Source organism: Desmodus rotundus, chromosome 12 (assembly GCF_022682495.2).
Source record: "Desmodus rotundus isolate HL8 chromosome 12, HLdesRot8A.1, whole genome shotgun sequence".
Lineage (NCBI taxonomy): Eukaryota > Metazoa > Chordata > Mammalia > Chiroptera > Phyllostomidae > Desmodus > Desmodus rotundus.
In genome coordinates, this window is record NC_071398.1 from 31,465,495 (window position 1) to 31,492,321 (window position 26,827).

The following is a 26,827-nucleotide window of genomic DNA, read 5'->3' on the forward strand; positions in this document are numbered from 1 at the left end:
CTAGACGGGGCCTTAGGAGGACAGTGGGCATCTCCCCCATGGTTGGGCCCCCCGGGCCGAGCCCCCTTTACACTCTGCCCCAGGGGTAGCTGAGGGGACCCGGAGTGTCTCAGGGGGCCAGAGTTCCCGAGTACAGCCTTGTTTGGGGAGGGAATACTCTGAATACCTGCCTTGTTTGGGAGCAGAAATAAGGGCAGCACCGTTGTCAGATGTGAAGAAAACAAACGTGTTCTCTGTGACCCTCAGGTTCTTAAGAAGGTTCAGGATTTTCCCCACGCTGTCGTCAATCTCCCGGACAGCATCCCCGTACCTATGGGAAAGATGGAACGTTTGCCAGGTGCCCGAGGGCATCAGTGTGATCAAAGAGCAGTTAAATCATAACTTCAGGGACAGACAATGAAATGGACTGGCTAAATTCACAGAGGAGGAGGAAAGTTCAAGTTCTCAGAGCTAATCCAGGAGAGAGCGGACCACACTGCTGCAGCACTCCCCTCACTAATCCTGGGCTGGCAGATAGCTTCAGAGGCACAAATGCTTCTGTCTTTTTCTATGATTGATAATTAAAAACATGACAGTATTGAGTGCCATGTCCCTGGAAGTAATCAAGCATGGCTGAACCCCCCAAGTATGTATGTGGGGTGGTCTATGTCTCTATGACCAAGGACTCACCGCCCTCGCTGACTGGTGCCCAAGAAAGGCTTAGAAGCATAAACAGGTGCATGTGTGGCGTCAATGGCCCAGTAGAGAAAGAAGGGGCGCTGAGCTGCCTGCTGCCTCTTAATGAAATCCAGAGCTTCCTGAGGAGAACAACACACCATGTGCCTCTGCCCGGAGACTGACCCCCCCTGCCCCAGAGCCTGCCCAGCCAGGCTTCTATTACCTGTAAGTAGATCTGGGTCAGGTTGGCTTCTCCAGTTTTTGTATTAATTGGAAATTCTTCATAAAATCTGAATGAACAGATCCAGACAGAAATCAGATTTCAGGTAAAGAAAGCCTCTTCTTCATGATTTCATAGGCAAACTCATGAGCCTCATTTAAAAGAATGATGGAAACGTTCAATCTATGAACAAATGAAATTGGAAGCTCACACTGCTCCTGAGGTAATGGTCAAAGTAGGGCTGAGACTGGGCATCGCCTGGGAGAAGGATGGGGAGCAACGTGAAAGGACAGAGAGGACAGTGAGAAAGAGGCAGGCAAGAGGCAGATCCCACTCACTCAGGCCTGGGGTGACACTAATGAGTGTGGGTTTTCTTTCTGAGGCGATACAAATATTCCGAAACGGGCGATGGCTGCACGGTGCTGTGAATGTGCCAGAAAGCACTGAACTGCATACTTTAAATGGGTGAACTGTCTTGTGTGCAAATTCTCTTAATAAATCTACTATTAAAAAAGGTAATGAGTGGCCCTGACCGGTGTGGCTCAGTTGGTTGGGTGTCATCCTGCAAATTGAAAGGTCACCAGTTCGGTTCCGGTCAGGGCGCAGGCCTGGGTTACAGGCCAGGTCCCCAGTTGGGGTGCACATGAGAGGCAAACGATAGATGTCTCTCTCTCACCGATGTTTCTCTCCCTCTCTCTGATTCCCTTCCCTTCTCTCTCTAGAAATAAATAAATAAAGTCTTTAAAAAAAAAGGGCAAGAAATGGGTCTAGTTTCTTGGTCCACTGATATATAAATGAGGTCCAACCAAAAATTAATAATGAAAAAGGAAGAAACAAAGATGAAGCCAAGCAAGACTCATGAGAGACCAGGGTCCCGCCTGGCGTGGCCATGCTCGGGCACCCCAATGCCAGGCACCCCGCAAGTGGTGCAGGCAAGACCACTGAGCTGTGGGCAAGACCATGGCCAACCCGGGGCCACCCAGCCTTCAGGCGGTGATTCACTCTTGGCACGCTCAGAAGGAGACTTCACCCCATCAGGTCCTCTGTGATGACGCCGATGTCCTTAACACCTAGTATGCAGCTGACATGTCAACTTGGCGAAGGCAGAAGGCAGAGGGCCTTTGAAGCTGGGGCCCAGGACCTGCCAATGGGCTTCATGGACCTGAGTCCAGAAACCACGTGAATGGCTACTGTGCAGACGACCTTGTTCTGGAGAGCATCTCTGGCTCTCGTATTTTCTTTTTTTTTCTCTCTCTCCTTCTCTGGCTGTCCTAAATTGTTCATTAGATAAGAATTTTACAGACCATAGAAAGCTCATATTTTCTAAAAAGGTAAGAGATCCCCTAGGTGTGGCTAAGCAGTAGCCTAGGCCATGAGTCCTAGAAGGTTCTGGGCCCAAAGCAGGGCCCAGCTCACCGGGACACGGGTGTTGGTGGGAAGGTGCTTCTAGAAATTCCATCCAGCTCCTGGGCAGCCCCAGGGGCAAGGTTGCTGGGTTTCGCACCAAAGGGTGAGAAGGGAAGGGACTGTTACCTGCCGACCATCTCCCAGTCCCGGTACACAGGGATGTTGGGCCTGGCCCTGTTGTCATAAGGTCCAAAGTGACAGTTGGGGGATCCAAACCACTCATCAAATCCATGCTTCAGGGGGTGGAACTGAGGCCTGTGGCCCAGATGCCTAGGAACAGGAATCCAGGACACTTCAGGAAGCCCTGCATGGGGACACCCCAAAGTTCTGAGCAGCAACACCCCATTACCTTCGCAGAGCATTCAATGAAGTAAACATTTCCCCAGAACCCGAAGTGTGCTAAGCTCGGCACAGAAAGACCTTACCCTCAAGGCGACGTCAGGACCTCCCGGCCTCCCCCCAGCAAATTCCGCCAGGTTGATAGCTAAGGGTCAGGCTGCAGCAGGGCCAGGATGGGCTACTGCTGCTCACCAGCTCAGTGCCCCGGCCAAGAATGAGGATGGGCACAACCAGAAAAAAACAGCAATGTGCCTACAGGGTGACAACTGCCAACTGCTCAGAAACGCAGGTGCCTGCTTAGAACGGAGTGGCTGACTGCAAGCTCCTGCCACACACTGTGGGTGCCATGCAAGGCTGAGAGAGCTTCTTGCTGGGTTGTGCCCTGCTCTCCCCTCCTCACATGCCCCTTACCCTTGGGGGCACCTAATGTTGGGTCCTCTCGCCAATGAGAGGTGCTGACATGCTCCCATCTGACTCAGGTTCCAGTGGTCATTGAGCACGGCCCCACTTGTTCTTTGGAATACAAGGCTAATAAAGGTAGTTCTGGAGCACAGTGGTTCTGGGTTCCGGCCCTGCAGAGGGAGCCAACCCCACCCTGCAGAGTGGATGGGTTTCCTAAGTTTTTGTTTGCAGAAAGCCTCTCGCAGAGATGTGTTTGGAAAGCCGCATCCCTGGAGCAGAGGGTCCTGTTCCTCTGCTGCACTTGGGCGGGCCCCATCCTGACCACTCAGAGGCCCTGCAGCGGGTCACACAAGTCCCAAGCCCCCGTGAGCTCAGTGCACCACTCAGTCACTTGGGCAGAGAGAACATGATGTGCGGCAGTGAGGGAGGCCGGGCCAATGCAGGCCAGAACTGAGCCAGCCAGCTCGAGTCTGGGCAACTGTAAGTGAGTCTCCTGGGGCCCCAGTTCCCCACTGCTGGTTCTGAAATGCTCTGCCTCCACATGGCTGCCCAGTGCCCACCTTGGGCCTCTCCAGCCTCTCTGCCAGGTGCGTGTCAGCTCTGCAGTTACCTCTGTGCTTTGTGCTTCCTGTTTATGACTCGTGTCTTCTCTGGGCTGCTGCCACACACCTAGTCATTTCCAAATGCCTCACTCTAGCACTGCCTGTGTGTAACTCTCTTGTTCCTATGTCCATTAGCTCAAATGGCCTTTGCTTAGCAGAAACACCACCTAAGGTCCTTTTCATGCTAAGCTGTCAATTTCAAGTGCTTATTTCAGAACAGCAGCAGGGCCAGCCCTACCCAAAGGTGAGCTGGGTGGGCATCGCATTGCAGCCTGCTGGGGCTCAGGGCAGATGGAGCAGCCTGTACAGGAGACCAGATTCCGTCTAGCCCAGGCCTTGGTTAGGCTGAGGAAACCCAGATCCGTGGTGCTGGGGCCCAGAGGCAAGATGTCAGGGCAGTTACAACCATACTAGCCAACACCCCCCCACTATGGATGTTCCTGTGACAGGATCCCCACTGAGATGGGGAACTCTGCTGGGCCTCCCAGACCCCATCCTCACTCTGGCCATAGCTGCCCTGACCCTGGCCCACCCACCAGCACTGTGTCCACTCCTCAAGTTCACCCAGAGCTACTTCTCTGGGCCCTGCCCAACTCTCCTCTGCGTCTGTGCTCACCTCTCCTCATGGAGATACACTTCTGTTCCAGCTCTGGCTACCCCCATCAGTGACTATGAGTGGGAGGCTGCCAGACCCAGGGCAGAGCTACCAGGCCGGGCATTGAGGTCTGGTCACCGGGGGCTCTCCCTCTACCAGCACAGCCCCGACACGGCTCTGGCAGGCCTCATAACCGGCCTCTGCCACATTCTTCCCCACAGTCTCCTGGGGCCTTCCTGGTAATGCTTTACACTGTGCAGGCAACAAGGGCTCTCTCAGCCCAACACACCTCCACAGCTCTGCTGTGCAGCCACCACCTCCTCTGAGCTTGCCTGCTTGGCAGGCAGCTCTCAGCTTGTCTCAGGAGGGAGAAAGTGTTCATTAGGCAGCCTCAAGATCACCAGGATTTTCTGATGATTACTCTCCCAGTTTCTGTGGATCTCCTATACCTATGACTATCAACGTGCAAAGAGCAGCAGTTTCCAAGGGGCACAGACAAGGCATTCATCCTTGAGAAAGCAATACTGCTGAGTTCCAGAGTGATTAAGGGCAGAGGGTTCACAGAGTGTTGAAAATCATGGAAGGCTTCCTGTAGGAAGTGGGCTTGCTGATTCCCAAAGGCCTCAACACCCAGAAAAGAAAAGAGGACATCTGACCTTTACACCAACCCACCTAGGCATCCTCAGGGAGTAAGAGACAGAACCACTTAACATGCTCAAAACAGCATAAACACTGTGTGTGATAACGTGAGCTTCCTCAGTCATGATCATTTAATGCCAGTGAGTCCATATTGCATGACCACGTGACGATTCTCTACCTCCTGTTAGCTGCTGCTGCTTCTTTTTTTGCTTCTCAATGTTTTTTATTCCAGGATTTTAAAAAGTATTATAAAATATTTCAGAATGACACAGAAACACCTCTGTAACCATAGGAATCTCCACATGGCTTCTTCTGGGCACCCCTAATTACAGGACTTCTGTTCAGCCAGACCTCAGGCGTTGTCAATGATGGCTGTTCTGTAGTTCAGCTGTAATGTGATGTGGTCGTGGGAAGAGGTGAGCACGTTGACCTACTCTGCCACCCTGACCACTGGCTGCTTCTGCATTTCACCACCAGACAGAGCCCTTGTGCTTGCTGACAGTGTGTCATCTACGGCAGTACCACGTGTGTCACGGTGTGGCACCCTTGGTGACACTGCAGCAGCAGGCAGCACAGGGAGTAGACACAGAGAAGGGGCAGGTGGCTGGGGTGTGCAATATTTGAGAATGATGGGCTCCCGGCCCACACTGCAGCCTGGAAGCAAAAAGCTCCAGTGGCGCGGCCACCCCAGCTTCTAAAGGAATGCTTCAGGTATCTAAACGGACCTGTAATCCAAAGACACTATTTCCCATCCAGGAGGTTTCCCTGTTTGGAAATGTTTAGCGATGGCCCTGTGTAAACACGCCCAGCTGGGCAGGTGTTGGGACTCACCACTTGCCCACGATCTTGCTGACGTAGCCGGCCCCCTTCAGCAGCTTGGGCAGGAGGAGCTCGGTGTCTGGGATGCCACCTACGATCTCCTGTGGTGTGTAGGCTGGAAGAGCACCACAATGCATGAACCACCCACACCCATGGAGCAGGCTGTGTTGCAGAAGGTAACGGATTTGAACACTGGCCTGTCGGAGTCAATGGGAAGAGCCCCGGTGAGGATCTGACACTGCTGCACAGTACTTTTGGGGTCTTCCAGGCACCTCCCCAGAGTCAGCACAGTACTGGATGGGGACGGACAGGGCAGACTGTATCTCCCTTCCCCCAGAGGAGCTGGGACTATCAGGCAGAGTCCCCAGCCCCTACCCCTTTTGCTGATTTGCCCAGAGGTCTCTGGAAAATGCTATCTGATGCCATAAGGGTCTCACTCATGCTGGGCTCCCCTCTGCTTTCTGCACTATGTTTCTCCAAGGGCTGTGCCCTGCTAACTTCCCGGTGCCTGGCTTCCTCTGGCAACAGCCCCTTATGTGTGTGTGTGGGGGGGCAACGTGCTCAACCCACAGGATGTGCTGGGCAGTCCTGGGACAGGACATAGCAGGGAAGGACCAGTGCACAGGGCTCATCAGCTTCAGTCACCCTCCTCAAAGCAGGAGGCGAGAGGGAGCTCTGCCCTGAGTCCCTAAGACCTTGCATTAACCTCACCTTCCTTTCTACTTGCCTAAAATGCATCATTTTTGATGAAAGTGCTGCGACCTGTTTTATCACGGACAAAGTTCTTGACCGTGGGTAATAAGTGCTGTCCTGGAGAAGGAAGGTCCCATGTGAGAACAGGGAACAAACACACTCCCCTGCCCACTCTGGTCCTCAGCCTCCCAGAAGTTCAGCACAGCCCAGTGCACACGCACCGTTCCTGGCCTGCCCGTTGGTGGTGTAGAAGCCGCTGCGAATAGGCAGACGTCCAGTGAGTAGGGCTGCCCTGGCTGTGTGGAGGCAAAAAAAAAACCAGAAACATGGTGAGAACACATGACGTGTCAGGCAGCTCTGCAGAGCTTCCAAGTCTGTCAGCCTCCAAGTCAGGTGGGTGGGCCATCCCTGCACTGACTGGCTCAGGGGGGGCCACGGGGAGCTCAGGCCCTGTAGCTCAGCATGATCCAACCCCCCTGTAACTCTCTCTGGCTCCCAGGACACCGAGTAGTGGGGCCCACATGGCTCCTCATGTGCCCTCCCCCCAGCATTCATTCTCTTTCTCAAGATTAGCATTCCCATAGAAGACTCAGCAGCAATGGTTCTTGAGGGTGGTGGGGGGTGGGGAGGAATAGGCTGCCACACCCCCGTGACCCTGACCTCCCTCCCCACAGTGGAGAACCACTTCCCAGCCAAGTGCTTCTGAACAAGCCACAGCACTTAGCACCTGGAAATCAGCACCACCACATGCAGCAATTTTGGCCTTCAAAGATCCATACAGGGGACAAGCCCTCAGTGTCCTAAGGCCCTGCCCCCACACAGCGTGGAGCCTGGGGGACCCAATGTGCCAGGGAGCCAATGGAAAGGCCGCACATGCCTGCCAGAAACTCCTGGCCCTCAGAGGAAATGTGGTGAAGCTGCCGCCTTTGTCAGGGCTGTCTGCTCCTCATGCCACCCCCCCCTCCCCCCGCCATGGCCCCATGCTTGCTCACGGTGTCTGCTCTCCCTGCTATACTCACTCCTCCTGCCTCAGCCTGTGCCCGGGCTAGCCCTCACTCACACGGTGAGCACAGGGGGTTGGCCGTGTAGAAGTTCGGGAAAAGCGTGCCCTCGGCGGCCATCTGGTCCAAATTCGGGGTCTCTCTGGAAGGCTCTCCATATACGCCCAGGTCACCCCACCCCATCTGCAGGAAAAGGCATGGAGAGGTAGACTGAATCTCCTTCTACCTTTGGGGTCTGGGCCCCAGAACTCCCTCACAACCCAATGCCTGGCCTGGGCACAGAAAGCATGGGCAATGGCTGAGCTTTGGGGCTCAGCTCCACCCTGGCCTTGGTGTGGAGAAGCACTTTTAAGTCTGTTGCACAGGCTGAGATTTAACATATCCCCACAAAGCTCAGTGGAGTGTGGCCATGTGACCTGGCTGTTCCACCCCTGAAACGTACACCACACAAAACTATGTGTGTGTCTACAGCAGTACGGTTTGTGATGACCCAGAGGGAATACCCCAGTAAGTGGGCAACAAATAAACACGACGTGGTCTATCCATCTGGCACGGGGATGAATAGCAGCCCCCCAAATTTATGTCCACTTGGAACCTGTGAATGCGATCCTGCATGGACGTTCAGAGATTACTTGCTGAGGTGAGGCCATATTAGGGTACAGCGGGCTTCAAGCCCAGGGACCAGAGTCCTTATAGGAGGAGGAGAGGCACAGACACACAGGCGACAACGGAGGCAGAGACTGGGGCGAGGTATCTATATGCCAAGGAGGAGAGGCCGGGGGAGCTGCCCTCTGAATCTCAGGTGAAACCAGCTTTGCCAATACCTTGCTTTTAGACTCTGGCCTCCAGAGCTGGGAAAGAAAAGATCTCTGTTGTTTTAAGGCAGCAAATTTGTGGCAATTTGGTATGCCCCAGGAAATGAATGCACACACTATGGAGCATTACTACAGCCTGGATGAACTGTGACAAGGTCCCTCCAGGCTGGGTCTCCTTAGATGTCCTCTCAGCACAAGCCCCGGGGGCGTCACTTCCACAGTGGCTAACTGCCGTCCCTTCTTCTCCTGGACAAGGGGCAGGGGTGGAAAGAGCTCCAGCTATGGAACAGGGCCCAGAGAGCCAAGGTTGTTCCAGCCTCCAGCCTCCCCTTATGGAGAGACATGTCCCTCCCTCCTGACAAGGTGTCTGAGCACCAGATCTGGAGTGACCCTCAGACCCAGTGATTCGACTCCTGGTGTCTCTGCAACACAGGCCAAAACATGTCTGCGTGCAAATGTATGGATGACGTCCATAGCAGCATGCTCCCAGGTGCCAAAAGGTACAGACGACTGAGTGCCAGCTGAGGATGGGTAAACACAATGTGTCCATCCAAACACTGGAATACTACTCAGCCATAAAAAAGGAGTGGAGTTCTGGGTTGGCCAAAAAGCCCGTTTAGTTTTTTTTTTTTTTTTAGTAAAATAAAAGACATATTTTTCATTTTCATCAATAACTTTATTGATTTGGAAATTTTGAGTATGCCAGCTATCTCCTGTGTGGCATAATGTTGACTGTTCTCAATTAATGTCTCGATTTGATTGCCATCAACTTCAACTGGTCTACCTGACTGTGGAGCATCATCCAGTGAGAAATCTCCAGCACAAAACTTTGCAAACCACTTTTGACACATTTGGTTAGTCACAGCACCTTCTCCATACACTGCACAAATTGATTTTTGAGTTTCGGTTGCATTTTTCCCTTTCTTGAAATCATACAGCATAATATGCTGAAAACGGTGACTATTTCCTTCCATCTTCAATATTAAAATGGCTACACAAAAATTCACCAATTTTGATGTTTTTTTAAATGCATGCTGACATGACAGCTGTCACAATACAATCTAACAAAGTTGTTTCAAATGACGTAAAAGACAACTAAACGCTACTAGAGTCATCTTACAGAAAAAAAAAAAGAACTTTTTGGTCATCTCAATACTAGTACACGCTACGACATGGACGAACCTCAAAAGCATGATGCTTTGTGAGAGAAGCCAATCACAAAAGGACAAATGTTGTATAATTCCATTTGTGTTAAAATGTCCAGAACAGGCAAACCACAGAGACAGAAGGCAGACTGCGAACTGCCCGGAGCAAAGGGAGAACAGGCAGTGACTGCTAGTGGGGATGTAGCTTCTTTTGGGGGCAATGAGAACGATCTGAAGTTGACTGTGGTGATGATTTCACAAGGCTGTGACTATCCCACAAATCACTGAATTATACATTTGTTTTTTAAAAGACCTTATTTACCTATTTTTAGAGAGAGGGAGAGAAACATCGACATGAGAGAGAAACTGATTGGTTGCCTCTCTCATGTGCCTTGACTGGGGACTGAACCCGCAACGTAGGCATGTGCCCTGACCAGGAATCGAACCGGTAACCTTTCACTTTGCAGTACAATGCCCAACTGAGCCGTGCCAGACAAGGCTGAGTTGTATACTTTAACTGGGGGTATTACACTTACTGTGAACCCTATCTCAACACAGCAGTGAGAAAGGTGCAGGCACCTGGTTCTGCTGAAGCCTGGTAGGGGCCTCTAACAGCTCTTCTCACTCACTGGGCTCTGGTGAGCCAGCCGAGCAGTCTCGGGCGTGCATGCAAGAACAAGGGTCTGAACGGCACGCCTAAGACTGGATGCAGCAGTGTGCTGACCTGGAAAACTCCTAAAACACTGGGCTGACTCTGCAGATGTTTTGGACAGTTGGGCCCAGTGATCTCATCATCAAGGGATCTGGCAACTCTGGGTCATACGTGGGTGGCTGCATGCACAGACTTGTCCAGGACAGCCCCAGCTAGTCTGCTGTCTGACTGAAATTGTTAATGTCCCTGCTCTGCATGAATGGTTACACAGCCGCCCTCCTTATAAGGATGAGCGCAGGAGGGCGACACTGCCTCTCCTGACGTCTGGCCTCTGGCTTCTCCCAGGCACTACCATCTCCTGTTGTCCTTGCCTCCTAGCTGTAGACTGGCAGTGACACACAGAGTCTGAGAGCCCACCCAGGGCCTTTGCCTTTGGACTGTGCTGTCTGCTCTTAAAGGCCCTTATGGTTGTAGGGCCCTGGTTTGGGCCCTTGCAGCTTTGGATTTCTTTGGAGATGATTTATTTTGAAGTCACTGAAATGGCTTTTCCATCTGTGGAAACAAGATGTTATCGTGTGGTAACAAGAGGAGCTGAAATAAAAATGTGCCTGGAGAGAAGGATGGCCGACAGAAGAAAGGAAGGTGGGGTGCTCTCAGGGGACAAGGGATAATGTGTCTGAGTTCCCGAGGCCCCGCAGGAAGTTTGCATGTCCAGGGACAAAGCCTACGTTCCTGAGCTGGGACTGTGGGGCAGGGGGAGGGCAGGAAAGCATCCTCAGTAATGTCTGCTGACTTAGCAAGAGCCCCAGTGCAGGCTGAGATGGCACAGTTTTTGTGAGGCCTGCCCTTGAGAAGGCACCCAAGCTGCATGCTCAAGGGTCCTTCTTGCTCTCACCCCCACGCCACCCTGTGTGCAATTTGTCCTCACAGGCACAAGTGAGCTGCTGTCCCTCTAGGGGTTGGAGGAACAGAGGCGGAGGGGGTGGTCACATGGCGAGGCGCCCTTTGCCTGGCACCCACCAAAGTTCCAGCCTCCCAGGAAGAAGGCAGGTGCCCAATATCAATCACGTTCGCATATATAATATAAGCACAGGGAGCCCTTCTTATTGGGGAATAGTGGGACACTCCCCAAATCTCAGGTCCCAGACGCCAGCCAAGGGCCAACCTACTTACAGGTAGGCCTTTCTGCAGCCAGCAGTCACTGGCCAACTGTGTTGACTTTTATCTGCTCAACACCATTCTATTATTACTTGTTAATCAGCTTTCTTAACTACAAAAATAGGAATTTTAACATCCACCTTGCAATTATTGGGGAATGAATGAAATCATCTCACCTGCAGTGTTTAGTATCTTTTTCCCTCTCCTACGGGACCACCCACGTTCACAGGGAACAAAAGCCAGCTGGGTCTCCAGACTTAATCCTCTTCCTGCCTTCAGGGCACCTTCCTTTCACCAAGAATCTCAACACTTTGGAGCAATGCAGGCATCACTCACCTCTGGCTACAAGGGACTGTTATAAAGACACACTGTGACTGAAGGACTTCCCAGAGTCCACTGACTGGCTCCGGAGGCTCAGGTTGGGGGCACCTGCTTGATGGGCCCACTCTGGTCACATCAGAGCTGGCCTCTGTGCAGCTTGACTTTAACTTCCTCGGCAGTCAGGGTGGCCCTTCTTAACGCTGTTCTATAAATAAGGGACCCAGACACAAAGAGAGCCAGGCCCCTGGGCCCAGGAGTGGTGTTGGACCCAGTTGGGCTGAAACGCCCCGGGGGAGGGAGCTGTGTCCCCAATCACCCCAGCCTCATCAGCCTTGGAGAACAGAGCTGAGTCAGGTTCACTGAAGAAATGGTTCTCAACATCTAAACTCAGTCAATGCATGTCTACCGGGTCTGTCCCAAATCTGAGGGCACCCTGGGGAATGAGGAGGCAGATGCTATCCCTACCCTGGCCAGGAGGGCCCCCCTGGATGAAAGGGTTTGCACGCCTACCCCATCCTGCTCCCTGACTGGCTCTCTGAGGGTGGGGCAGGGCATTGGCTAGAGCCACAGCTGCACAGGCCAGCAGACCCCTCCCTAGCCAGTGAGCCTGGCTCAGGGATGCAGACTGAATCTTCATGGCAGCTTGCCCTCCCACTGGAAGTGGGACACAGTGAGGGGCTTCTGGATGCTGCTACCAGAAGTCACAGCTGCTCCAGCCTGTCTAGCCAGGAGAGCTGGCTTTCCTATTTTGCTTAAGGCACTTTGCATGCATTTTCTGTTACTCGCCTGGCTTATTCAACATTTGCTGCCTGGGACAAAGGTCTTCCAGACTTCTTTGGTTTCAGCTGCCAGAGAACCCCAAAGCCACAAGAAGAAACTTGCACTGGGGCTTCTGGCCACTGTTCTGGTTCCTGCTACCCCACCCTGGTGCACTCAAGCAGGGAGGCTCCCCACATCAGCGCCCTTGAGTGAAAACACTCCCAATGCTGGTCACGCTCCACCACTCAGAACCTGCAGGGCCTAAAATGACACTTCCAACAGAAATACACAGGAACTACCTGCGTAAGTTTGCACTTTCTAGTAGCCTCATTTTATTGCACTTTGCTGTCTTGCTCCACGGGTGTTTCATGTTTGTTTTTTTTTTTTTTAAACAAACTGAAGGCAAGACTCTCCACCAGCGAGAAGATCACGACTTGCTTTATTGTGATACTCTCTTTACTGCAATACTTGCTCCATTGTGGTGGTGGAACTAGACCTGCAGATTCTCTGAAGTATGTGTGTATATCAAAAATATTACAATTTTAACAAGCCTTCAATAAACTGGAGGGCACATGACTTGCTTCACTTACCCACTGCCACCCTGGAGAGAAGGGGAAGGGGCAGAAATCTGAAAGAGCACTCAGCTAGAGTCTCACCATCCAAAAGAGACTGCTTGAACAAGCCTTGGCGGGGACTCCAACTTAGAGAAGACTAATACTGAAACAAAAACCAAGCACTTCCCAGACTAAAGTGTTGTTAGGAAGTGGTATCCCTACTGGCCATTAGCATGGGACTGGCTGAAGGGCTGCAGGGCTTGCTTTAGAAGCAGTCGTCCTCTGAATGTGTTTGTCTTTAAAAAGAAGCAGATCCAGCCCTGGCTGTTGTGGCTCAGTGGTTGAGTGCCAGCCTGCGAACTAAAGGGTGGCAGGTTCAATTCCCAGCCTAGGGCACGTGCCTGGGTTGCAGGCCACATCCCCAGTAGGGGGCACAAGCCAGAGGCAACCACACACTGATGTTTCTCTCCCTCTCTTTCCCTCTCCCTTGCCCTCTCTAAAAAATAAATAAAATCTTAAAAAAATAAAAATAAAAAGCAGGCCCAGCATTATCTCTGGGTGGTGGAATTAGAGATGGGTTTCCATGATCTTTGCAAGCTCATCTGAATGTTAATTTTTCATAATCAAAATCATTATTGTAATAAAAATTGAGATTTTTTAAAACATTCTTTTTCTTGTACTGAGTCTTCAAAATCTAAGGGTAGTTTACACACTCAGCACCTCTCAATTCCAACCATCGAGGACTGTCCAACAGCCACGTGAGGCTCCTGGCCGTGGTCCAAAGGCTCCTGTGACTGCTTTGCTGGCCTTTTGAGGAACTCTGAGCTATATTTATTCACATTCCTGACACCAACTCTGTGGGGGATTTCCACACCGGCCACTTCTCCAACTCTCCAGGCACCAGCTGCCAGTCCAACAATTCAGTTCAGTTCTGACACTATCTACCAGGATGTAGCCTTAGACCCTACAGGTCAAGGGCTCAGTCCCACAAGACTGCCCCCCTTCAACCAGCCACAAGTCCCCAGTCTCCTGAACTGCTGACCAACCTACTACAGTTGGGGGTACAGACCTGCTCAAGTTCCAAAATTTGCTAGAACAGCTCACAGAATTCAAGAAAGTGTTGTATTTACTCTTATAACTTCATTATAAAGGACACGACTCAGGAAGAGGTGCTGAGGTATGGGGAAGGGGCAAGGAGCTCTCCACCCTCTCTTGCTGCCCTCCCAGCTCCCCCACATGTTCCTGTAGTTTAGGTCCCCTCCCCACCCCTCTGCCACCGGCGTCTCATTACACAGGCACAGTTGACTGAATTATCATCAACATCTGGTGAGGGAAGGCAATCTCCAGCCACTCACTCTTTTCTCCCAGGAGGTCAGGGCTGCGCTGAAAGCTTCAACACTCTAATCACACCTTGGTCTTCTGAGGACCTCTTCCTGAAGCTACCCAGGGCCCCAGCCATCTCATTAGCACACCACAGACACCGCTATCACGCCAAGGGTTTTAGAAGCTGTATGCCAGGACACTGTCTTATATCATACCACAGGACCTGACATCACAGCCTGTCCTCTGCCCTGCCTCGGTCCTCACATCACCGTGAGGAGAACTGGACAGAACGGAGACAAGCTTTGAGGAGCTTCAGTCACTTCTCCAGGCTCAGGGGAGTAGGGTCCACCCACCCAGGTTTTCTGCATCCCCACTGTACTGTGAAGCCTCACACTAATTAATTTCAGAATTTGCATTTCACTCCCTGCTTCTTTGGGAAAGGAGCACAGGGGATAAAGTTGCAAAGGGACAACTGAATGACTCAGCTCCCTGACAGCAATCCCGCTATCTTCCTACTCTCCAAAGGGCTTGTCCACAAGTGTTGTGTGCCTGGGGCTGAATACATACACCTGACAGGGGACATTCTTCCTGCTTCAGCTAAAGATCAGACCTTGGACTAGAATTCTCAACAGAGCCAGAGCAGCCTGCCCAGGTGAACAGGGGAAGCCCTGGGGCAGGGCAGGTGTAGAGGAATCGGCTTTCTAAGTGCAGATCCTGGCTCTTGGTGGGCTTGTCACCCCCCTGCCCTGCCCCCTCCCCGACTGCGTGGGAGGGCAGGGGTGAACACGGGCTGCTACGTAGGTGGTCCTCACCTGGCCGGGGCGGCAGCTGGTCTGTGCTGCCCTTTCACCCTTCCAGAGCAAAAGGGGCAGGAAAGGGAACAATGCAGAGGGATCTTCTCTCAGCCTGGACACGACTACCTCGCTTCAGTTTCACCTGCCTATGAGGTTGCAGCTCGCAGGGCCAGGCGTTATCCCTACACGCCCAGGGCCGCTCTCCCAACAGGACTCCTCTAACCCACAGTCCACCCTCCAGGGGCCTTCCCCACCCATGGTCGTCCCAACCCACCGCTCCGTGCGCAGCGTTCCCCGGAAGCCCGGCCCGCACTCACGTCGTCCATGAGCAGGAGCAGGATATTGGGTGGCTGCGGGGTGCCACTTGCCCCCAGCCCAGCCACAGTCAGCACCAGCAGCACCCGCACCACCCGCCACCTCACAGCCGCACCAACCGCCGCCATGGCAACCACGTCCGGCTCTGCGGAGCCAGGGCTGGCGGGTCGTCCTACTTAGCGGGCGGGACGGGGCGGGGCCGGCTGAACGACAGAGGGCGGGGCCTCGTGAAGGGCTGGGGAATCACGTGACGTGGCCGGCCTCCCAAGATGGCGGTTTGCGTGGCAGTGATCGCTAAGGAGGTGCGTACTCCAGCGGGCGGTCGGCGCTGCGGTGCTTCGGCGCTCGCCGGGACCCCTCCCTGGGTCGCGCCCTCGCTCCCCGCCTTTCCACTTCCCCCTGTTCCGAGGGCGCTGGACGGCTGGCCCGTGGGCTTCCCCGAGCCGACGGTGTTTGGGCGGTTCCGGGGAGGTGCCGCCCACGCCCACTTCAGCGGCTGCGGAAGCGTCATCTACCAGCGCCCAGAGGCCGGGACCTCCTCTCCCTTCTGGGCCCCGGGCCTCTGCCCCCACTGCCCCACACCGGTCTTGCACCAGAGTTACTTGCCCACACTTCATCCTGCTCCACCGCGCACACCAGACGGCCATGCCTTTCCCCACTCGGTCAACCGACTCAACACACATCATTCACAGTGCTACTTTGAAAACAAATCAGATCATGTCATGCAGCCGCCTAAAATTTCTCCAGTGGCTTCTCATCGCCTTAGGCTAATGTCTGAATAACCTGGTCGCCTCGCCCCCCTCCCCCATACCGCTAACACCTTCCACTTCAACCCAACGGAATCACTTGCAGCTCCCTGACAGGATCTGCTTTCTCACCCCCAGCCTTTGCACCTAGAACTCCTCTCCCCTTAACCCCCTTTCTCCATCTTCCATCCCATTCACTGGCCACTATAGATTTCATTTCCACTAGAAAGCTGTTTCTGAATCCTGATACTGCGCTGGGTAGCTGTCCACATGCTCCTGTTACCATATCCTTTTGTGTCCTCTGCATCAGGCTTATGAGGCGTGCCACCTTGAAGCTCCTCATTGCCTGATTTCTTCTTAGCACGTGCTACACCATCTTATTTATTTGGTGGTGGATTTGTTGACTGTCTACCAGATGTCAGCCCTATTAGAGTAGGGGCAGTGTAGTGTTCACTGTATCTGGGCAGCTCCAGGCGAAGGACAGAAGCAGTAAATTGTGACATGAGGGAGCTGGGGGAAGATGCTAACTCTGGATTAAGATGGTCAGAAATGGATGTGCAGAGATGAAGGGAGGTTTGAGCCAAGCCTTGAAGGGTTTAGTGAGAGGGCATGCCAGCCTCTCTGCTAAGGTGATGAGTTTGCAGGAAACTTCACCTTATCAGGAAACAGCCAGTATTGTAGGGCCAGGAGGAGAGCATGTGCTGTGGCCGGGCCCCACACATAAGGTGAGTGACCCATCCAGTTGACATGGTTAGTTGTCAGGCTGTGCTCAAACCCATTTTTGTGAGCCATCTTTTTTCCCTGCCCACCATGTTGGTGCCCCTGTGCAGACCATAGGTAAACCTTCCCTGGAGGCAGTGCGTTTCTGTGGCTACTTGACAGTTGGCTGGTCCTCCACCCTGAGTGCTCTGGCCTTGTTTTCATAATCGGTGCACACAGGGTGGATTCTCATCACTTCAGTTGCTGACATCCTCTCTTGCAGAATTACCCTCTTTACATCCGCAGTGTCCCCACGGAGAATGAGCTGAAGTTCCACTACATGGTGCACACGTCCCTGGATGTGGTGGATGAGAAGATCTCTGCGATGGGGAAGGCCCTGGTGGACCAGAGGGAGCTCTACTTGGGCCTGCTGTACCCCACAGAGGACTACAAGGTGTATCCTTCACGCCCAGCAGGGGCCTGTTGGTGGGCCTCTCCCCACAAGGTTCGAATCCTGGGACTACACCTGCAGTTCTGTGATGTTCTGTGTAGGATCAGATAACCTCAAAAGGCATTTTGAACCATCGCTTGAAAAAAAAAAAAAAGGTGAGAGTTTTCAGCCCAGGGGGAATTAGGGCAGCTTGAGGCTGATTGAGATCTTGCCCCTTTTCCTTTTAATTAGGAGAATAATGTGGGAAAAGCCAGGCTTGAATTACCTAGAGAATTGTGACAGTCTGCATCTGTCCTTTGTTAGGTTTATAGATGAGCAGGGGAAGTTCCTACTTTGTGCCTGTAAGGATTTCTTTTTCAGTGGGGGCTGCTGCCTCTGAGCAAGGGATGATCAGTTCACTGATTTCATTGTCAGGCCCATCCCCCTATGAGTCACTATAAAATCTGGACCACTCCCCTGGGGGCAAATGGCTTGAAACTCAAGGAGTTCATAGATGTTCCCACGAGCAGTAGTGTAGCTTGCGCACAGTGACACTTGCCTGGGAGCCTGTGTTCTACAAGACCTAGTGGCTTTGAGAGCTGTGGGTACTGCAGGTAGGCTCTGCCCTTTGTGAGACCTCTACATTTTTGTAGAGGGTAGGGCCGAGGCAGGCAGCCCCGAAATTTGAATCAGGACGTGGCTTAGCTGCCTGCCTTTTGCTTTTCTAGTAAACACCAGAAGCTGCCCCGAGGAAGTGTCTAGTCATGCCCTGTGTGGCCCATGTGGTCCTCTTGGCATTGCAAGACAGGCCCAGCCTGGGGCACTTCCTGTGATGCAAGGTTGATCATGTTTCTCCAAAGTGGCTCTGGAGCCAGGGATGTGCACAGATGGCCTTCTGCTTTCATACTCTCCACACAGTGAGGCTGCATGTCATGCTGCCACAGAGTCCCTGTGTTCACAGTGTGTTCCCTAACCAGCTGTGCAGATATGGTTACGTGACCAACTCCAAGGTGAAGTTTGTTATGGTGGTAGATTCCTCCAACCCGGCACTTCGAGACAACGAGATCCGCAGTGTAAGTGCAGGGGTTTGGAAGCTGTGCCTGGGGCTGTTTGTTTTAAAATTTTGAAAGGCAAAAAACATGGCAGTGATTGTGTGTACGCATGAATTAAAAATGTTGGCTCTTGTTTCAGATGTTCCGGAAGCTGCACAACTCCTACACAGATGTGATGTGTAACCCTTTCTATAATCCAGGGGACCGCATCCAGTCCAGGTGGGCCTGCTGCTCTTGGGTTTGCCACCTTTGTTTGCAGGCTCTGACTCGCTTAAAGGCAGTGATTCTGAAAGTAAGGGAGGAGGTCTTTTTAGGCAATGGGCAATGTCCTCCTAAGGCAGCAGCTCTGATGCAGCAGAACCCTGTTTTTTTCAAACGAACTTTCCCACAAATCTTCAACATATAAAACGGGAATTAGGGGGCAGAGCTTGTCCTTTTGTTTTCCCATGTGTGCCCAGCAGTTACTGGGGTGCCGTCAGAGAATCCAGTGAGGGCCCAGGCATATGGACAGGAGCCTTCTAGGAAAACATCCTCCTGTCATTGCCTAATTCTTTGATATTGAACATGGATGGTGAGGGAAGTGGATTGCAGAGATCTTCAAATCGCCTTCAAATGAATACAGTCTTTGAATATTGGAACATCATGAAGATGCTTCATAAAGAAGCATTCACACACTCCAAGCCTGCTCCTGTGAACTCCCTACATTTCTAGACACGTTTCCCAAGGATCTTCTTGTAGCCAGCAGGTGAGAGGACACTGCAGTGACCTGAGCCAGGTCCTTCTGTGGTGCCTTCTTTCAGCTGTGACACTGCTTTGGGTCATCCTGGGTCTCAGCGGGGAGAAGCCAGTGCCGTTCTGTAGAACCCTGTGTCTCCTGGGCTGTTCAGGGCAGCGACGGCCACTGTTCTCGCTGAACTGCAGCCCTGCGTGGCCATGCTGCCGCTCCTCCACCCCTGCCTGGAAACCCAGCAGGCAGGGCCTTGGGAAACCGAAGGGAAGTAGGAGGCAGGAGACTTAGATTCCTATTGCCAGGTATGGCAGTACACACGTCCTGGCTTCTCAGACAAGTTTATCTGGACGGTCGAGACTGACTCCCAGAGTGTCCTAGGATGCAAGCGGTGCCACCAAGCCTGTCCCTGCGTCGGCAAGGGGTGCAGAGCGGGCCTCTTCTCCAATTGGTCTATTTCTGTTTTCAGGGCCTTCGACAGCATGGTGACATCTATGATGATACAGGTCTGCTGATCTAGAACATTGCTGCCCGTTGGTTGAAGAGAAGTGTTTTGTACATAACCATATTGTGTAGATGTGTATTTATTATCATTTCCCTCTTCCTGAATGTCACAGACGTACCATATGGGGCCAAGGCCTAGTGCAGCACATGTCAACTAAATGTTTTGTGACATCAGATTTGGTGTTTTCCTTCTGTGTCTCCAGAGGGTTTAACTACAGAGTTTAATGCAGGAATTTTCAAGGAGGGGGAGAGGTGAGGGAACTCTTGTCCCCACGAGGCATAAAGGGGCAGTGGGAGCTGGGTGGCAGGAGTCCACAGAGCTTGGAGCCCTGGAGAGGCTGAGCCCATGGGGCAACAGAGGAGGCTGCAGAGGAGGCTTCAGAGGGACTTGTGGACCGGCTTCAGCTCCACCGGCTGCTCTTGCAACGCCCTCCAGTGGCTGACCAGGTGGCGTGGTGTATGGGGCCCCCTGCGCCTGTAGCTGGATTTAGAGGGGCACAAGGGACAGCAAAGTTCTCTTTCTGGTCTCACACCAGCCCGAGGTCTGGACCTGGCCCAGCCTCGGGAGGCAGCCCTCACAAGGTCTAGGACCCTTTGTGTACCAGCAGCGTCTTGCCTGTGGCTGCTTGCTTTCTGAGCAGAAGGAGCCCTCTTCTGCTTATTAGTGTATGGGGTTTCTAGTGGCCTGAGGGCCAGACGGGGTTAGGGAATAGGCCCCTGCTGCCCTCTGGCCCCTGGGCAAGCTGCCTGGGTGGGGTGGGGCTTACATTTGAGGAGGAGCTGATGTAATTGGTATTTGTCTGCATCCTGCTTCCCCAGAAGCTTGTTCAGCCAAGTCTAGAGGACAAGTCCTAAGAGTTAACTGTGACTGAGGTGTCAGCCCCTTCTGGGGTCAGGAAGCCCAGGTTCTAACACCCTTTACAATTTGGTACTGTGCCCCGTGAAGTGGGAGAGGTGACAAGGACCTGCTGAGCCTGCACTCCACCCGCACAGTGTGCTCTGCATTGTATTCAGTGCAGCTGGTGGCTGGCTTCCATAAGTCAGTGCCCCAAGACAGTTGTGAGTCCCTCCCTCCCCCGCCTCAGTCGCTGGGGAGAGGGTCTCTGACCAGGAGGAGGGTAGCTTGGATCCCTCTGGGGAATGGGAAAGGCTACGTGGAGCATTGGTTAGCCTTGGGCTGGAACTGGGGGATGAACTTTTCTCTGCCTGGCTAGGTTTCCCTCCTGGCTAACAAGCACAGGAGTAATTTTTTTAAATTACAAAAGTAAACAAAACAACTAGGAGTGCGTGTTAAGAACAGGTCCCAGCCCTCCCCCCCCCCCCCCCCCCCCCGCCCCCTCAACTGCAGTTGGAATTGGAGGCCCTAGAGTAGGGCTGAGAAGTACCCACGAGCAGGCACTGGTTGCAGTGCCGGTGGACCCTAGGCCACCCTCACACAGGGTGTCTTCCCTGCAGTCTGGGGGTGAGACTCCAATAGCGATCTCTCCTGCCTGAGTAGTGGCTCTGGTAGGGATTGCAAGTTGCTGACCCAACATCCACTCTTCCTTGCTTTCTTTCTAACTTCCGCAGTATTATTGAGGACAGTTGTCTAGACAAAAGATAATTTCCTACCTTTCATAGTACACAGGATAGGTTGTTATGGCATGTAAGTGGGTGGTGTTGGGAGGGACTTGCAGGAAAGATGCTTTAAAGGGGTTCACCTGGCAGATGGAGTACCCTTCCTCCTTTGTCTTTTCCCTCCTTCCTGCCTAGAACTTGAATCTGTTGGCTGGAGCCCTGGCAGCCATCTTGAGAACACGGTAAGATTCAGCCCCTAAGGACAGGGAGCAAAAAGCTAGCAGGAGCCGATTTGGGACACTAGCCCTGGGCTACTTGTGTTCAGCAATTTATGTAAAAAACAAACAACAAAAGCAAACCCTTGTTGAAGCCATTGCTATTTGGGTTTTTCTGTTGGTGAAGCCAGACCAGCCCGTAAATGCTTTCTACTTAGGGACTTTCCAAACACATTGTCGGGTAGCATCACCACATTAAGCCTGAGGAAATCGAGTGATAGAACTAATTTGCTAGTCCTCGTCCTGCCAGCTGAACTGTCAGATGGCAGTTTCACGTTATCTTTTTACATCTTTATACAGGAGGTGCCCTCACTGAGGCCCTCCTGCCTGCCTGTCCCCTGCCACCACCATGGCTGAGCCCCGAGGGTGCATCTCCCAGTCAGCCCCTGACTGTTGTTCCAGGTGACTTCTTTGGCTGAAGTTCCTGCCGGCAGTAGTAAGGTAGCCCTCCCTCGGGCATCAGTGCCTCTCCCTCCTTCCTGTGCCCCAGACCAGATGGGGCAAGGCGAGTGTGCGTCTCAGCTTTCTCCAGGCACAGCCACTCGGGTCTGCTCAGTGGCCCACTGCTCAGAGCCCTTTCCACCCGAATGGTGGCCCCATCCAGGAGTGCTTTCTGGCCCCCCTCTACCCTGGCCTGCTCAGGCCTGAGATCCACTGGAAAGGAGGTATTCCCAGGCCCACTCTCTCCTCGACATGGCCACCCAGAGGGGATCAGGCAAATGCTTCTGAAGAGGAACTAACTACTCAGGGTGGAAGACTCAGCAGGACCTTAGCAGAAAAGCCAACTTGCACAATGAGTGTGTCAAGACCCACAAGGATGTCCCCTGCTTGAGGCCTGAGGTACTGAGCTAGCAGGAGCCAGGTCACCTGCTGGGAGCAACATCTGATGGCGTGCTTCCCTGGCAGCCCCGCTGCTCCTGGTCCTGACCCCACACAGGAGTTCCACAGCCCAGCCTGGCTCTGCCCTGAGTGGCTGGGTGACCTTGACAAGGCTTCCTGACAATCAGATCTCCTGCCCACCCTTTCACTGGAGCGGGGAGGGGCTCAAAACTGTAGAAATTGACTCTTGCAGCTCTGGAGACCAGAGCCAAACCGAGGTATCAGCCAAGTGGGTTCCACCTGGAGGCTCGGAGGGGGGTCCATTCCAGGCTTCTCTCCAGCTTCTGGTGTCTGCCCATGACTCGGGGCTCTATGTGAGACACATCACTCCAACTTCCGCCTCCGTCTTCACATCCTTCTCCACGTGTCTGTCTCAGAGATCCAGTGTGAGTTGTTGGGTTTCGGGTCCATTCCCAGATGATCCAGTGTGATCTCATTTCAAGATCGTGAAGACCCACTTTCCAAATAAGATCACATTCATAGGTTCTGGAGTTTAGGATGTGCACTCTTTTTTTCTTGAAGGCCATCACTCAGTCCACCACAAGGGACAACATTGACCCCAGGTCACAAAAGACAAGTGGCCTGGGGGAGGAAGTTAAAGACACGTGGGTGGAGAGCCAAGAGGCAGTCCACCATCCCCTGCCTTTGCCAGTGCTAGAGAATGGGAACTGGGGACAGAGACAGGGGCCAACCCATCTGTGGACTAACTAGGTGGCCCCACCCGGAGATTGAAGCACAAGGCATTTCTGTTTGAAGCTTAAGGATTTGATAATCAAATAAGCATAACAGGGCAGAGAGAGTTGCCTTTGAAAAGCTCAGAGAGGGCTCCTTAGTAGTTCATGCCAGGCCCAAGTGTGTTGGCACTTGGCTCCAAGCTTCCTTTCCCAGCTTGGAATGCAGTCGGGGGACAGAGAAGATGCTGCATCTGCAGGGAGAAAGCCAGTGTGTCCGTCCGTGCCAGAGAGGACAGCAGTCAGGGTGCCCAGGAAGTACGGAAAACCCCTCAGCTTCCTGAACTGCTGATGAGGCCGGACCTGTGCTGGATGCCTGAGGTGTGTACGTACCCCTTTGCACTCCCTCACGGTGAAGGCACACAACAGCCAGTGTCTGGGTCACTCACTGTGGGGGGAGCATGTGCCCTGCAGGCCACCAGACCTTGGGTGAAGGCAGAATTAGCTACTGCATCCCCTGTAGCATGGTGGTCAATGGCAACACTGTAAGCCCCGACACCACCCATTGGATCTTAGCAATGAAGTGGGGTGGAGGTGGGTCTTGGCCTCACAGCCACATCCTATTGCCTGCCTTTCTCTGTGGTGTCTGCACCTGAGAAAGAGTGAGCGCATGTCCATGAGAGATGAATAAAGGGAGGTCTGTTGTCATGTGCTTTCAAAAATTACTCAAATTTAATAATTTATGCTTTATCATTAAGACCCATGTTTCTATTTTTCTTTAAATGGAGGTAGTTGAGGAGCCCCGAGTGTGACAGCCCTGAGCTGACGCAGCACTGCCTGGGCCTCCCCTACCCGCAGCTTGCCCAGTGCCCTCCAAAGTTCCAAGTTGCATTCTCCCCCAGCCCCACCCTTGTACCCTGCTAGTGACTTGTGGCTTTAGCTGTCGGTCTGGGCCACCATGCGTGGCCCTTGTGGGCCGGGCCATCTTCCTGCAGAGTGGTTTCTTCTGGACATGGAGGCAGCTCTCCACTGACCCCCACCTTTATCCTCTGGCCTTATGCTCTCTCCCCACTGCTGCTCTTCCCGCCAGCCTGCTGTGTGACCCCAGAGTACCCAAGACCTGCCCCCCAGAGTACATGGTCCCCCATGGAGCACAGCTGCGTACTCCTGACCAGCCCCACTCTCAAAATCTGATCCTTCCTTTAGTACAGTGAGACTCTTCCACGACCCCTGTGCAGAGAGATAATGGGAGGTGAGTGTCCACCCAGAGCCTTGCCCAGCCTGGGCCAAGCCCTTTCCACCTGCACTCACCTCTTCCGCCCTTGCTGTCTGAAGCAGGCCCCACCTTGGAGGCTGTTGCTGTGAGAGAAGGGTGCTCCCCTGGCACCTGGGTGTCCCTGCAGGCCCCCTCGGTCTGTGGAGCTGATTCCTGGTAAGTTGGTCATTTTGGGCATTACCTGGAACCAAAAGCCAAGTGGTCCAAGACCCTGTTCTCACACCCTCATCTCCAGTGCAGCCCAAATCCCTTCCCCAGGGCAGATCCCAGGACTAAGGCTATCTCCAGGAAGTCTTCCTGGGTTTCTTTTCTAGAGGCTCATAGGTGGTGGCCCCAGAGCCCACCAGGCCCCCATGGCCTGGGGCCTCCCGAGGTATCAGACCCGGACCTTGTTCTCACACTTGTCAAGATCCCCACTTAGGCCTAAACTGTCTGGCCTCAGCGGTGGGCACGTGATCTGTCCCTGTTGAGCCAACATCTCCCCCTTCATGGGGTGGGGTCCAGCTTGAGAGAGGGTCCAGCGCCACACACAAGCCAAACCCTTTGGAGTCTGGGGGGCCTTCACCCCGTCCCTGCTCCCAGCAGATGTACCCAGAAATGCTGAGACATTGGAGGAGGGTCAGGCTGGGCCCTTCGGTCAGCCTCCATAGGCCTGCGTTTCCCAGCACCTCAGGGGTTAATGGGCTAATGTAGAGAAGCTCAGAACACAGCCCACACCCCAACACCCCCACCTCAAGTTGCCCTGGTAACTCAAGGGGTTTCACACACCTTGATGACTCGGCCTCGGAAGATGCTCTGGTCCAGCCCCACAGCAGCCTGGGCTGAGCTCTCAGTAGCAAACTCTATGTAGGCATAGCTGGGGTGTAACAAGGGCTGGTGAGGGCCAACCCAGGTCACCCATGCTGGGCAGTGTGCTGAGGTGCCTGGCCCCTCCCCAAGGCCCTGTGCTGACCCTTTGGGCTGTCCGGAGAACTTGCTGCATGGGATGCTGACCCGCTGGACCTCCCCACAGAGGTTGAAATAGGCCTCCAGCTCCTTGGCAGTGCTCTCGTAGTCCACCTGGCACAGGAATGGCCTGGTGGGGGCACTCCTGCAGAGGCCTCCCCCTCTGGGCTCTCCTGAATTATGTTTTCCCCTTAGAGAGGGGCTTACTGGAGCCCAGGCTGTGGGGGTAGCAGAGGCCTCTGTCCCCACCCCTCCTGGAGGTGGACTGGAGACTGGGATGAACCCCCCCCCCCACATGTCAGGTGACATTCCTGTGTTTACTTGGCCTGTGCAGAGAGTGTATGGCTTTTTAAAGTGGAATTTGTTGCCAATGATTGATCACCTGGGAGATTTCATGTGGAAATGCCAACTCCCAGCTCACTGGGGAATCAGAGTACTTGACAGCGCAGGCCCACAGTCCCTTCCCCCGCAGTTCAGACCCGCCCTCCTGCTTCTCCCCTCAGGCCTGTGTGCCTTTGAGTTTGCCCCATACATGTCCCTTTCTTTTTATCCTCACAGCCAGGAGGAGGCAGCAGACCTTTGGTCGTCCCTGAAAAGACCCACCCTATCTTGCTCCTCTTCTGCACTCACATTGCCCACATAGATAGATCTGGGGTCCACTTCCACCTTCTCCACAGGGTCCTCAGGGCAGGGGCAGCCTGTGGAGAGAGTAGCCTCAGGACAGACTGGGGGTGGAGGGCCTCACTGTGGGCCCGGGCTCTCTGCAGCTGCTAAGGCAGGTACTTCATGTTTATGGCTCATTCCTCAATCCTGAGGAGAGAAGTCCTCCTTGGGCCTGTTCTGGAAGGACCTCTGTCACCTGCCAGCCTAACACTCCCTGTGAGCTGGCCCCTTCCCAGCACCAGCTCACAGTCCACCCTGATATACAGAGCAGGAAGGGGGCTCAGAGACCCATGGCCAAGGACTTGAGGGGCCACCTGCCCACCCAGGGAAGGGGTCTGCCTGGCCTGCTATCTCCTACCTGTCTCAGGGCCCAGAAGCTGTGGAGCCAGTACAGACCCAGCCCCCTCCTCTTTTCCTGCCCGGCCCTGTGCCCTGGGCAGTTCCAGCTCCTGGGCTTGCTCCATTGCCCACAGGTTTGGTTTGATGGCCTCCAGCTCCTGCCAGCACACAGCCCCAGGTTGAGCCCCAGCTCCTCTTGAGGGAGGGAAGAGGTGGGCAGGCCTGACCCCAGTGATCCTCAGGAACATGCTGGGGGCTTCTCCAAGGGGAATGGGAAGGCCATGAGAACTTGGGGCACAGAGAAGCCCTTGCAATCCTCACCCAACATAGCAAGGCCCCTCCAGAGAAGCCGCCCTGATCCCTCCAGCCTGTGCAGGGCTGGGCACCCCCAGGACCCTCTTCCAGGCAGGGGACAGCGGCACCCCCACTACTCTCTTCAAGGCTGGGGGCAGCTCTGAGGTCAGAGCTGCAGCAGTTCATCCCCTGCTCCCACCCCCAGCCCCCACAAAGGGTGCCCGAGGTCTCCCGCCAGCTCTCGCCCAATGCTCCAAGCAGCTGTGCTCCATGAGGCTGCTAACCTGGCCAGGTACCGGGTGCTCGGGCAGGTCCTTGGGGAGGGCCTCGGGCAGGTTCTCTCTCTCGAGCAGAAACAGAGGGAAGTCTGCATCTTCCTCGTTGTCGTCTTCTTTCCCAGTTTTCTCCTCCTCCTTCCTGTCCCCACACTCCAGCTCCAGAGGGGTCTTCTCAGCCCAGCTCCAGGCCCCCCAACCCTGCGCTTTGGGGTCTGACAAAACCCTCTGGAGCCACTCCTCAGTGGGGGGTGGGAAGAGAGCCCGGCTACTGAAAGGCCACAT

General features: G+C 53.8%; 3 protein-coding genes across 8 annotated transcripts in view; 1 reads left to right on the plus strand and 2 right to left on the minus strand.

The window, feature by feature from the left end:
* Nucleotides 1-15,354, minus strand: part of GALNS (galactosamine (N-acetyl)-6-sulfatase) — a 31,587-nt gene extending 16,233 nt beyond the window's left edge. For 2 of the 4 annotated variants that reach the window (XM_045191733.3, XM_024555989.4), the window contains exons 1-8: nt 15,213-15,354; nt 7,434-7,557; nt 6,595-6,669; nt 5,693-5,795; nt 2,411-2,554; nt 881-947; nt 670-797; nt 171-310 (exon numbers count right to left, since the gene is read on the minus strand). In XM_045191733.3, the coding sequence (XP_045047668.1) occupies nt 171-310; nt 670-797; nt 881-947; nt 2,411-2,554; nt 5,693-5,795; nt 6,595-6,669; nt 7,434-7,557; nt 15,213-15,338 (907 nt within the window). In that variant the 5' untranslated portion in view covers nt 15,339-15,354. Of the gene's footprint in view, nt 1-170; nt 311-669; nt 798-880; nt 948-2,410; nt 2,555-5,692; nt 5,878-6,594; nt 6,670-7,392; nt 7,558-15,212 lie in introns of those variants that run through there. The other 2 variants (XM_045191732.2, XM_045191734.2) reach the window with 2 other exon arrangements.
* Nucleotides 15,355-15,400: 46 nt separating this feature from the next.
* On the plus strand, nt 15,401-19,544 carry TRAPPC2L (trafficking protein particle complex subunit 2L). 3 transcript variants are annotated; one of them, XM_024555932.4, is made up of 5 exons: nt 15,401-15,512; nt 16,939-17,111; nt 18,071-18,158; nt 18,277-18,356; nt 19,334-19,544. In XM_024555932.4, the coding sequence occupies exons 1-5, from the start codon at nt 15,480-15,482 to the stop codon at nt 19,377-19,379; spliced, it is 420 nt and encodes a 139-aa protein (XP_024411700.1). In that variant the 5' UTR covers nt 15,401-15,479; the 3' UTR covers nt 19,380-19,544. The 3 variants fall into 3 exon arrangements, with proteins under 3 accessions (XP_024411700.1, XP_024411701.1, XP_045047670.2); XM_024555933.4 differs by having other exon boundaries at nt 15,447-15,512; nt 16,962-17,111; XM_045191735.3 differs by lacking the exons at nt 15,401-15,512; nt 16,939-17,111 and adding an exon at nt 17,118-17,261 and having other exon boundaries at nt 18,004-18,158.
* Nucleotides 19,545-19,746: 202 nt separating this feature from the next.
* PABPN1L (PABPN1 like, cytoplasmic) lies at nt 19,747-26,827 on the minus strand. Its single transcript, XM_053915093.1, has 7 exons — nt 26,564-26,827; nt 25,993-26,131; nt 25,602-25,669; nt 24,979-25,085; nt 24,795-24,882; nt 24,062-24,207; nt 19,747-19,849 (listed from the first exon to the last, which is right to left on the minus strand). Exons 1-7 carry the CDS (start codon nt 26,825-26,827, stop codon nt 19,747-19,749), a joined length of 915 nt encoding a protein of 304 aa, XP_053771068.1.